The sequence below is a fragment of the Magallana gigas genome, chromosome 7 (assembly GCF_963853765.1).
Source record: "Magallana gigas chromosome 7, xbMagGiga1.1, whole genome shotgun sequence".
Taxonomy (NCBI): domain Eukaryota; kingdom Metazoa; phylum Mollusca; class Bivalvia; order Ostreida; family Ostreidae; genus Magallana; species Magallana gigas.
In genome coordinates, this window is record NC_088859.1 from 23,488,658 (window position 1) to 23,502,358 (window position 13,701).

General features: G+C 33.4%; 1 protein-coding gene across 1 annotated transcript in view; it reads right to left on the reverse strand.

Moving 5' to 3' along the window:
• The window catches only part of LOC105325916 (protein bicaudal C homolog 1-A), a 294,873-nt gene that overhangs the window by 10,055 nt on the left and 271,117 nt on the right, over positions 1-13,701 (reverse strand). The window contains exon 18 of the mRNA XM_034458287.2: positions 104-203. Coding sequence (XP_034314178.2) covers positions 104-203 — 100 coding nt within the window. The remainder of the gene's footprint in view (positions 1-103; positions 204-13,701) is intronic.

Below are 13,701 nucleotides of genomic sequence, written 5' to 3' on the forward strand. Positions count from 1 at the left end.
TAGTCATTTCAGCCCCTTAATAACAATGTACATCCAATAACATATCATCAATGTTCATTTTCTAAAAAAGCCCTCCCATGAAAACTAATTTTATCAACATTACCTGCAATGGCTAGGAGCATTTTTCTTCTAGCACCAAAAGTTGTAATTCCCAATTCCCTCAAATCTTTCTCGGTTAATGTCAGAAAGGTGGCTAAGTCAATCTAGAATCAAACAGAATTAGAATGCTTAAAGGACATATCGCAAGTTTCTAAAGTATACGACGTTTTACATTTTTTGGCTTCCTTGTGTATCTAATAATTACTCCTAACAGTTTGTTAACGGTATAAAAGCGGTAATTAGCCATAATATCAATTTAAATTATAGCCTGGATTGTTTAAAAACTCGTTTATTAGATAGCGTGTCACATGGTACAGTGACGTCACATGCGACCTTCTTCGAACAGCTGATTGTAAACAAATTGTAGGATTAGCATTATCTTCTTTAAATTTTGACATTCATTCACCATGTAAGTTGTTTTTTTTAAAATGCTGACTAAATTAAAAGAATCTTATTATTCAGTCGTACACGTTTGAGCCACTAGTACGGATGAAAAACGATGATATTGCCGAAAAAGCGACAATGAAGTCGGCAATGTCGATCAAATTGATTGACGTGTAAACATTGTAAACACAACTTAGTAAGGATTGTAGCTCAAATAAATCTGTTAAAGGTGTTTATTTATTAAAATCTACAACAGTCTTAGTTTTTGGCGTACCTAACGACTCAGAATGTTCATTATTGTAAAACTGTGGTGCACAAGAAGTTTCTTTCTATGGCAGTAACTGATCACAACTTTCTAAGGTTGTTTACTCTATATTACACTGGATTATAAAAGCAGGCAAGAACGTTTTCCTTAATCCTTATAGTGATTGTAATGTCTCTTTTTATTAAGGTCTTCCGTTTCCAACGGAAGACCTTATAGTGATTGTAATGTTTTTCATTATTAATGTCTTCCATTGAAAACGGAAGACCTTATAGTGATTGTAATGTTTTTTCTTTCTTTTTCTTTTTTTTCCCCCCTTTTTTGTCAGCAGAATTTCTCAGAGATGGCTTGATAGATTTTCCTGAAATTTTCAGGGATGATAGAGAATGATAATATCTCGAGGCAATTTTTTCATTTTTTCAAAAATCATGTCCGGTCGTCCGTTTCCTGTCCCGCAGCAAAAAACCTTGTTCCCTCGAGATCTCAGAATTTGCAAGCACTTGGACATCCAAACTTTGTGGGATGATAGACCTATATCTGTAGATGTGTTTAAACTATTTTGTTTTGTTTGGCGTAACTTCCGGTCGTCACCGGAAGCAGTTCAAAAATAATTATTTTTACGCATTAAATTCGTTTTCCATATAATGAATATATAAGTATGAATCTATACATAGCTTATCTATGCGATGTTATATCAACAAAAAAATTCTACTTCCGGTGAGATATCTCAATTATCTCAGGTAGCTTTTTTAAAACACATTTTGTACCCACGAGATCTCAGAAACTAAAAGTGATCAAAGCACAAAACTTTCACAGATGATAGACATTCGATTGAAGATGTGTTTAAACAGTTTCATTTTGTCGACCGTCACTTCCGGTCCACACCGAAAGAGTTCAAACAAATCAAGCTGTTTATCCATTTAAGTGTTTTCATTCGATAGTTTCAGTTACTTTGATGAATAATAATGTAAATTAGGAAAGTAAACAAGAAATAAATTTCAATAAGCACTTCCGTTTGTCCGTTTCCTGTCCCGAGACAAAAAACCTTATATCGACGAGATCTCAAAACTGTAACGACTTCAACAACCAAACTTTGTAGGATTATAGACCTGTGTATGGACACGTGTTAACACTATTTTGTTTCATCCGGCATAACTTCCGGTCGTCACAGGAAGTACACCAAATTCTGATTTTTTAAAAATATGTTGGTTATTTAGCATGGAAGTAACATTTTAGTTATAGAAATACAAGAGGTCATCCACACATGGTAAAAAAAACAAAAAAAGTTCTACTTCCGGTGAGACATCTCAAATATCTCAGGTAGCCTTCTTTTAAAAAAACAAACTACCCCCAAGATCTCAGAAACTGTGAGAGATCAAGACACAAAACTTGTATGGATAATGGACATTTGAATGAACATGTGTTTAACGGGTTCCATTTGGTCGTACGTCACTTCCGGTTTTCACTCGAAGTGTTCAAGCAATAAAAGGTTTTTTTTTTTTTTAACATTAGAATTTTTTTAACATTTTACTCAATGTGATGAACAATAACGCATCATAGATAAATGTACTAAAATATGTATTTTCAATTTCTTAATCACTTCCGTTCGTTAGTTTCCGGTCCCGAGACAAAAACCTTTTTTTCTCAACTAGATATTATAACTAACAAAAACTTGAACATCCAAACTTTGAGGAAAGACAAGGCAATGTATGAGTTTAATATGTTTTGTATGATCCGGCGTAACTTCCGATCGTCACAGAAAGTACTCAAAAAATGACGTTTTGTCTTTTTGTTTTGTTTATTTCTTGGGAATTCCTTTACAGTATAAATTATATCAGCTAATGAAGCGAGGCGGTATCCAAAATGGCGTCCCCTCTCGTTATTTTTCTCCGATGGACTTGCGTTTTGTACACAGGCCCCTGTGCATAAACTTCTACTTTTTTCTTTTTGAGAAATGAATATGATTTATTTATGAAACTATAATTACAAAAATGTACCATATAATTAATAACATATGAATTGAATGTTTATTTATAAATCCTCTCGTCGACAGATAGACCCCTATTTGTCACAAGATTTCCGCATACTTTCGTAAGGGAACAGTCCAAATCCCCATTTTCGTTGGCTAAATCACCCGCAGGAGGCACAGAACACCATCATGTCCGGTTATCGGCAATTTAATAGCTGGTAATTAGTTTAATTGTCATTTAAATCTAATCCATTTACAAAGATGGCTTACAGCACATTCTCGCTCGAGGTCGCATATGACGTCACACATCATGGCGGGTAGATCGAGAGAGAAAATATGCATATCGTGACATTTGAATTTCATCGCTTTCAAACTCACGAATTAGGCAGAATATTTTATGAAAACGTTAATAAACTTCATTTTTAATGAGTATAGAATGATTTTATTTAAAATATTCCGAAAATTAAAAAACATGCGATATGTCCTTTAATAAAATATATGCGAGAGGTTCGTGAGCCACACCACTCAAGGAGTTTCAGGTTTTAAAGCAGTTTGAGTATTGCACTATATCAAAATGGCGATTTTAAAAAATTGGTTTGTCTTTTACATAACATTTTAGATATCTGATATAAATATTTCTCTTAAAAACCATGAACTAATAAAAAGTCATCAGAACAGGAATGTATGTATAAAATAAAAGGTTGATTGATGCTTGATGGCATTAAAATAAAAAGAGGATCAGGGGCCACATTGCTCATGTTACCATTGCAAATATGAAGTTAAATTTTTTTTATGTCTGAAAAACTGCAGGAAAAGGTATGGGCGGTAGAAAGGGTATAAAAGACCTTAATAAAAAAACAACTTATATTTAAGAACATGCTTTAACATAAAACAGACCAGCTTAAAACACTGACGCAACACAAACAATCACTGATGCAAAACCAAGTCATGCACTGAATAAACGCTAGATGGTGTGCAAAGAGGTATCAGGGGGAATCGTAACCTGGAGTTACAGGTAACCTTTTCATGAGTAGATCCAGGGTTTTTCTTGGTAAAAAAAAAGGGGTCCGAGGAAATACTTAGCTTTGCCAGGTAAGGTGGGGGTCTGAGCCACATATTTGGTAGTTTTACTATGTAAATTTAAGATAATTGAGTTTTCCAAGAGTAGGGGGTGGGGGGGGGGGTGTCATATTTCAGCTTATTTACATAACAAAGTCTTTTAAGCTATGGATTTCGTTTGTAACTTGACTTTCAAAGTTGGTCAATAATATAAGCATCAATTTACCATTCTAGACAAAAATTGGAAAAATATTGCTTTTTTTTTGGGGGGGGGGGGGGGGCTTAACACTTGTCCAATTTTATTTTAAGTCACTTTAAGAAATTGATGCAAAAATTATATTTGCAACAGTTTTTTCTGATATATGCTGTCATTTACAAAGGTTTTAAAAAAAATATCTATGGTAAATTCTTCATAAGAATTTCAAGGTTTAAAAAGTTACATATTTTGTGTTTATACAAATAACAATCATGCAAAATAACATAAAAGATATGAAACATTATCATATCAAAATCAAGAATGTGATAATTATTATTTTCGTAGATAGAAATTAAGGCCCTAATCCCTGTAATGCATCTAATCGATATCGATAATAAAAAATATTACCAATGCTGCTGTTAAAAAAAATGCACATATTATACATGAATAGCAATACTAAATCCAATCCGAGTACTATAGACCCATCACATTATTTTTTTCATTATATTTATCTTTTAATTCTCAAAATTATAATGCAATCAAAACTATTAGATTTTTTAAAACGATTACAGATATAAATGTATCGATTGATTAATTACCAACTGGTTTAACTGCTCAGGTGACGCTTGTTTTTTTAGTGTACTTAATTATTGAAGGCACGTAGCATCAGGGGGCCAGGAAGACCTGACCTATTATACAAAAGAACTTGTGACTTACGACCAAATTCATGAATGTTTATAAATCACAGACTAATCAATGTTTTATTGTAATATCTGTAAAAAATAATTATGGAAATCATAATAGTTATAAATCAGGCTTGGGGCGAATTACATTGTAAAGTAGTACATAACATTACCATTACTTCATGAATTTGGGCATTTAAATACCATTACCATTACTTTATTTTCTTGAAGTAATGCATTACATTACCATTACATGAGTAAAGTAATGCATTACCTGTGCATTTCTTAGTGAAAAGTAAAAAAATGTTTGAAAAAAGTAAAGCTAAATAAAGAGTTTTTGCAAATGTTTCAAATATAAAACACTCTTTAACATATCTATAGGTTCATGTTCAGTATCAGGTTCAAAATTAATGACTTATACAATATTCATTCTTTATCTGCTCAATACATAACCATCTTATGATATTATGAACAACATATCACATAAGTAACTTGATATTTATAGACATTTGGCATGGTACAATATCAGGTATGAACTAGAGACACAGAAGTACATTCATAACAGAAAACAAATTTATATGGTATAACATTGCAGTTTAAAAGCTTTTAATAGAGATATTTCCCCACATTACACAAATCTTTAAAATATTTGACATTTAATCATATTGATTTATGAACAGATGGGTTTTTCCAATTATATTTTCTTTATACTGAGGACACTTTAAGACAAAAGATTGCTGTTGCACTTTATGATCATCAAAGTTTCAAAGAGTTATAGTTACAAATGTAAAGTGTCTTTTTTCCCCCTTATCCGCTGCCCATAAAAAGGCCCATTTTAGTGACAACACAGATAAACAGCTATTAGAAAATGCATGGTGACTAAAAACACAATTATTAGGATAGAGTAAGGAGTAATGTTATATTCTACGGTCATTTCGGTCCCTAAATAACAATGTACATCCTATAACATATCAACTTACAATGTTTATTCTCTAACCTCCACCTGATTAAAGCCCTCCCATTAAAACTAACTTTTTAGCTCACCTGAACTGAAGGTTCAAGTGAGCTTTTCTGATCACCTGTCAGTCCGTCTGTCTGTAAACTTTTCACATTTTCGACTTCTTCTCATAAACCACTGGGCCAAATTTAACCAAATTTGATACAAAGCATCCTTATGGGAAGGGGCTTATAAATTGTTAAAATAAAGTGCACAACCCTTTTCAAAAGGGAGATAATTGCAAAACAGTGAGCATAGGGTGCATGTCTTTAAAAATCTTCTTCTCAAGAACCACTGCACCAGAAATGCCAATTTTGACACAAAAGCTTGTATGTATAGTTAAGATTCTAAATTGTAAAAATCGTGACCCTCGGATTAAAACTGGGGCCTCAGGCAGGATTCAAAGTTTAACATAGAAATACATTGGAAAATGTTTAAAAAATCTTCTAAATTGTGCACCAAAAAACCCAACTGTGTCTCCCTGATTATTGACAACTCATTGCATAAATATAAAAGGTTGTTTAAAAAAGAAATGACGGATGAATACGATAAGGTGTAAAATTTCACTAAATATTATTTTAGTTTATCGCTTACATTTTATTTGGATACCGTGCCCGATAAAAATAAAAATTAATATATAAATTTATTATTTATCGGGCACGGTCTCCAAGATAATTATAAGCGATAAATTTATCTTGTGATTTTGTTGCAAGATTGCAGCTAGTTTGGTTGAGCATTACAGATACGGCAGATCAACGCACGTGGTGTGGATTTATTTGTAAACAACCATACCAAAGATAATCTTGTTTTACACGAGAATTAAATTTAAAAACAAGTATGTTTTATTATAATTAGGGAAACACTGTTTATGTGTTACCCTCGTATACAAATGATGAACCTGTAAAATTTGTTCAAAGAGTGTTTAAAGCAGAAAGAAGATAATTTATTTATATTATGAACTTTGAAATTTCTTCGATTTTTGTAACCATGATGAGTTATGATTCATTGTATTACAAATGCATCATTACGTATTTTATAAGGAAATGCACTGAGTATACAGTCACATGGTGATGTTAAAATTGCATATAAAAAAATAGTTGCATATTGTGGTATTTATGGACTTATTGTACATACGACCTAACTCAGACAGCGTGTGCAGGTGTCATAACAGTATTTCACTGACATGGCTTAGGCAAAATAATTCCCAAATTTTCCTTTGAATTCAGGGCGTTTCCGCACGCAACAGGTGCTGATTTTTATATATTAGATAAAAAACAATGTGTAAGAGGCCTAACTATCCCAGTTTTGTAATAATGCGAGGTCATTTGAATTTTTGTTGCGTGATGTTTCCAGTGGGGGGGGGGGGGTTGGTTAAAGGCCCAGGCTTGATTTTCAAACACATGTGTAACTTGGAGGTAAACAAAGTCTCACGCCTTGCTGGATGCACGTGGGTATTTTGCTAAAAAATTGTAAATAAATCGTTGATTAAAAATATGTCAATAGGATTTTTTCCAGAATTTCGTTTTGAATTTTTAATCTGTACTGGTACTGTACCAGTTATCGGCTAAGACCAGTTATCGGCTAAACTGAGGGTTCGGACCAATAGCACGCGAATATCCGAGATTTTTTAGTTCAGTCATCTGTTTCTAATAAAGAAAAGTAAGTTTGCTTGAAAACTTTCTTCAATATGTTTTAAACATGAGCTTTAACGATCATTGTTTACCGCTTATTTACATCTTTGCACTTTCAGCTGTGGGGGAAGTGACGTAATAAGTTAAAAATAGAATATGACCTCTTTGTGATACGTAATTATATCCCTTCTTTGATTTGACATATAATATCAATACATATAACATTTATAAAGAAAAGGAACTCACTAAATTCCGAGAGATTCATGGCGCAGCTGAACGCCTGATTGTATAATTATGCATTGATAAGCGTACGATTGTGTGTATTACCGTATGATGATAAAAGAATAATTTTATGAGTTCAATTTATGTATAATAACCCCTACGACCTATAGGCTGACCCTGCAAGGGACATAATTCAATCAATACTTTGCAGAATATAAAATCAACATGTACAAGGATTTTACTATGTTATTATCACGAAGCCGATAACTGGTACAGTAAATCATAAAACCTAGGCGAATTCGGGGCTTGCAAAAAAGCACAGAAACAATATGTTTTGGGTTCTAAATGATGATATAATCTAACCGATGGATAAATAAGGAGTTCACAATTTAAAGTATGAAAAGTTTTATTCCAATATATCAAGAAATAAGGAAACACGAAAAGAAAACGTAAAATTATAGCCGATAACTGGTACAGTGCCAGTATGTAAAGTTGTGCAACTTTGGTAAGAATATATAGTAAAATCTAATACTGTAGCATTTTTATTCTGATATTAATTGATATCCGACTATTGGTACAGAAGTTTAAATTAATGATACCTATCTTAAAGAAAATGTCAGCTTGAGGCCTTTGTGGGCGTTCTGGCCTTTGATATGTATAGTGAAGACTCTAAATTGTAGAAATCGTGACCCTCGGACCAAAACTGGAGCCCCAGGCGGGGTTCAAAATTTAACATAGACCTACATAGGACAATTTATTAAAAATTTTCTTCTTAATAAAGTTTTACTGCACCAAAAATGCAAATATTTACACAAAAGGTTGTATTTATAGTAAAGATTCTAAATTGTATAAATCGTGACCCCCGGACAAAAAGTGGGGCCCCAGGAGGGGTTTAAATTTTAACATATATAGGAAAATGTTTTAAAATCTTCTTCTCAAGAACTATAATGCAACAGTTTGGGACATTACTATGCATACATGTACATCCTTAAATAATGTAGATTCTTATTTGTAAAAATCGTGACTCCAGGACAAATAATGGGGCACCAAGGGGGGTTCTAAATTTAAACATTTTAAAAAATATAAAGGAAACATTTAAAAATGTTCTTCTCAAGAACTACAATGTTATAGTTTGTGGAATTACTATGCATGCATCCCTGGCTTATGTTGATTCTTAATTGGTAAAATCATGACCCCCGGACCGATGCTGGGACCCAAGAGGGGGTCAAAGTTTATTATAGAAATATAAAGGTAACATGTTAAAAAATCTTCTTCTCAAGAATTACAATGCTTAAATTTGTGAGATTACTAGCATACATAACACCTTGGATAATGTAGGTTTGATAGTTTTAAAATAGTGACCCCTGGACTAATACTGGGGACCCAAGCTGGATTAAAAGTTAAATGTAAAGTATAAATGGAAAATGTTTTAAAATCTTCTTCTCAAGAACTACAATGCTTCAATTTGTCAGATAACTACGTAAGCATTCTCAAATAGTGTAGATTCGAAATTATAAAAGCTGTGACCCTCAATCTAATACTGGGCCCCAAGAGGTGTTGAAAGTTTAGCATAGAAATATAGAGGGAAAATGTTTAAAAATCTTTTTCTAGGGAACTATAATGCTTCAGCTTGTGAGATTACTATGCAAGCATCCTTAAATAATGTAGATTCCAAATAAATAAAGCTTTAGCACTGGACTAATACTGGGGCCCCAAGATGGGTTCAAAGTTTAACCTAGAAAGATATATTGAAAATGTTTTTAAAAGTTTTTCTCGAGAACTATAAAGCTACAATTTGTGAGATTACTATGCAAGGATCCTAAAATTGTGTAAACTCTAATGTAGTGGAACCAAAAGTTATCTTTCTTGATGTTTTTCTGTACAGTCTGAGAGTTATTCCTCTTGATGTGGAACTCCTCTACGTTCATTTTTTCCAGCTTTGTACGTGCGGTCCCGCCACAGTGCTACACATTTTCATTCCTATGTTACTATTTATGGTGTTAAAGCCAACTATAAACCTCGGACCAATACTGGGGCCCCATAAAGGGGTTCAATGTTTTAAAATAGAAAAAAGCATATGCTACGAAATAGAATGTCACAAGGAACTGCTGTTCAGGTGAGCGATGTGGCCCATGGGCCTCTTGTTTGATTAATGAAGATTTATATTTTTTATATGACCTTTTTTTTTTTTTTTTTACCTGTGTTAGCTCCTACAGCATGAACAAAATATTTGCAACATATCAATATTTACATTCAATTTGAATGTTTATAAATTAATCTTCAAATCTAGACAAACATTACATTGATTAAACCATAAAAACATCAAGGGTGGAGAAACCTTAAGATAGAATTTTCTTAGGGGCATCCAAGCCCTGGGATCGAATTTTGCAAAAAAAACAAGAGGCCAATTGGCCTTAACGGTCACCTGAGTAGCATTTATACCATACACAAACTTGTCATGGAGTCTCATATATGTGCATCCAATTAATTAGGTTTCATACTGGAGTAGAAAAATTATAATTTTGTAATGACGACCACATTTCAAAAAGAACTGTGAAACCTATAATTTTGGTGAAAAACTAAAAGATCTGGTCTACAAAATCATGAATTCAGTTTTCCTTTCAGATGAAGATAATTTTTTAACGTAATATGCATTAACATCTATACATCAATTTTGGCACTGCCCTAGAGTCAAAACCCATCCTTGAGGGGACATGAAGTAGAGGACTTCCTGGTAAACATAATTATTAGTCAGTTTTTTTATACAGATGTGTGAGAAAAGAAAAGAAAATTTTTAAACATTATATGCATTAACACTATATTGCAATATTGCGCCCCCCCCCCCCCCCCTCCTTCATGTCCTGAACCCCTGACCCAGGGGCCATGAATTTCACAATTTAGGTAAAGGAGATTGTGGATATCATAACCATGTATTCAGTTTTTTGCCCACATGTGTGGGAATAGAGAAGAAGATTTTTTAAGATTTAAAACATTTTTACTATATGACCATATTGGCCCCACCTTAGAGCCTGAACACCAAACAAAGGGGTCATGAATTTCACAATTATGGTAGAGGGCTTCATGGACATCATAACCATGCATTTAGTTTTTAACAAGTATATTTGGGAGTAGAGAAGAGATTTTCTAAGATTTAATACATTTTTACTATTTGGCCATATTGGCCCCACCCTAGAGCCTGAACCCCTGACCCAGGGGGCATAAATTTCACAATTTTGATAGAAGGCCTCATGGACATCATAATCATGCATTTAGTTTTTAACAATATATATGGGAGTAGAGAAGAAGATTTTCAAAGATTGAATACATTTTTACTAAATGGCCATATTGGCTCCACCCTAGAGCCTGAACCCCTGACCAAGGGGTTATGAATTTCACGATTTAGGTTGAAGGCTTCATGGACATCATTATCATGCATTTAGTTTTTAACAAATATATATGATAGTAGAGAAGAAGATTTTTGAAAATTTGGCTTTTTTTGCATGTTTGGCCCCGCCCGTGGCACCCCAGGGGTGGTAGAGCCATGAATTTCACAATTTAGATCCTTCTTACCATAGAGATGCTTCACACCAAAAATGGTAACGATTGGCTTGGTAGTTTTCATTAAAAAGTTAAAATTGTAAAATAAACAGTCTTTGAACAATGTTCACAGGTTCATAATTTGAATACATTAACAGTGTGTCCCTAATTATAATAATAAAACATACTTTTATTTATTTCAATTCTCATTTGAAACAAGATTACCTAAGGTATGGTTGTTTACAAACAAATCCACACAACATGCTATCTAAAATGCTCGACCAAACCAACTGCATTATTGTGTTTATTCATTGCAACAAAATCACTAGATACATTTATCGCTTACATTTATTTTGAAGACCGTGCCTTAAATTACAAATAAATTTACATATCAACGTCAACGACATGGTCTCCAATTAAAATGTAAGCGATAAACTAAAATAGTATTTAGTGAAATTTTACATCTTATTTATATCCGCCATTTTTTTTTTATTAAGTAATATACTTATGCAATGAGTTGTTAATAACCAAAGAGGCAAAGTTGGGTTTTTTGTACACAATTTAAGTGAATAAATGGAATAAAAACCTTGTAATACTTTTAATACTTTAAGGAACTTATTTCGGCAAAGTTGGGTTTTTCGTACACAATTTAAGTGAATAAATGGAATAAAATTCTTGTAATACTTTTAATACTTTAAGGAACTTATTTCTTATGAGCATTAAAAAGGCACTGCAGAATGTGAATTTGGACGATTGCCAATCCAGACGATCGCTAGAAGGCTGCCAAACATTAGCTTGACGCCTTAAATAAACGAGAATATTTTTTTAAAACTGATTTCTATCATAGTGTTCCATATTTACACCTGAAAGTGTAAGTCGTGGATAGCTCAGTAGGTTAAAGAGCTGGCTATATCACTCCGTCTTGCCAAGAAAAAATAAAATCATGCCAAGCAAGAACTGTTGCGTTTGCCTTTCCAGAACATATATAGACAAGAGGCCCAGGGGCCACATCGCTCACCTGAGCAACAATTGCCTTAATTCTGATCAAATTAGCATTACAGTATCAAAATATCTTGACAACTGGGTACAGTAGATCTTGCTAAAAAAAAAATTTTGGTTAATACCAAGACCCGGGGACCATGATTTGAACAAATTTGAATCTACACTATCTGAGGATGCTTCCACTCAAATTTGAGCTTTTTCTGGCCTAATATTTTTTGAGAATAAGATTTTTAAAGATTTTCTCTATATATTCCTATGTAAAACTTGATCCCCCAATTGTGGCCCCACCTTACCCCCGGGAACTATGATTTGAACAAACTTGAATCTACACTATCTGAGGATGCTTCCATTTTAATTTGAGCTTTTCTTGCCTAATAGTTTTTGAGAAGAAGATTTTTAAAGATTTTCTCTATATATTCCTATGTAAATTTGATCCCCCAATTGTGGCCCTGTTCCTACCCTCGGGAACCATGATTTGAACAAACTTGAATCTACACTATCTGGGGATGCTTCCATTTTAATTTGAGCTTTCCTGACCAAATAGTTTTTGAGAAGAAGATTTTCAAAGATTTTCTCAATATATTCCTATGTAAAACTTGATCCCCCAATTGTGGCCCTGTTCCTACCCTCGGGAACTATGATTTGAACAAACTTGAATCTACACTACCTGAGGATGCTTCCATATTAATTTGAGCTTTTCTTGCCTAATAGTTTTTGAGAAGAAGATTTTTAAAGATTTTCTCTATATATTCCTATGTAAAACTTGATCCCCCAGTTGTGGCCCCACCCTACTCCTGGGGACCATGATTTGAACAAACTTGAATCTACACTACCTGATGATGCTTCCACACAAGTTTAAGCTTTTCAGGCCGAATAGTTTTTGAGAAGAAGATTTTTGAAAAATACCAACAAGTTTTCAATATTTTTTAATTATCTCCCCTTTAAAGAGGGTGTGGCACTTCATTTAAACAAACTTGAATCCTCTTCACCTAGTGGTGCTTTGTGCCAAATTTGGTTGAAATCTGCCCAGTGGTTCTTGAGAAGAAGATGAAAATGTGAAAAGTTAACAACGACGACGACAACGACAGACAACAGACAAATTGTGATCAGAAAAGCTCACTTGAGCCTTTTGCTCAGGTGAGCTAAAAATGGTACAGTTGTAGGAGAAGTAATGCAAAGTAGATGAAGTCATTTAGGGCAAGTGAAACTTTAAACTTGCATGTCAAAATGGGTAAGTGAAAATTTAAATAGAAATATATAATGAAAATAATTTAATCAAAGGCCTGAAGGGCCTAAGAGTCGACTCGCTGTGAACATGTCAATTTGTGAACATGCCAATATTTTGATGTATTTGTTTTTATTACATTGTTAGTAATACATAAAAAAAATTCTGTCTTTTGTAAATAAGTTAAACATAGGTGAATAAAGATTACATGGCTCATTGTGGCAGACATCACCTTTTGAGACCAGCTTTATCATATCAAATTATGGGCGCACTTGATTTGTCTACACCTTACAACCGGTGTACACTTTTCTCTAATCAAGTGCAAAAGTGTACACTTTAGATGTACACAGTCTACACTTTGTGCAGGGCATGCAGGCAACACAAGAAATATGCTAGAGTTGATAGCCTAATTGTAGCACATATTGCGTTTTAAAT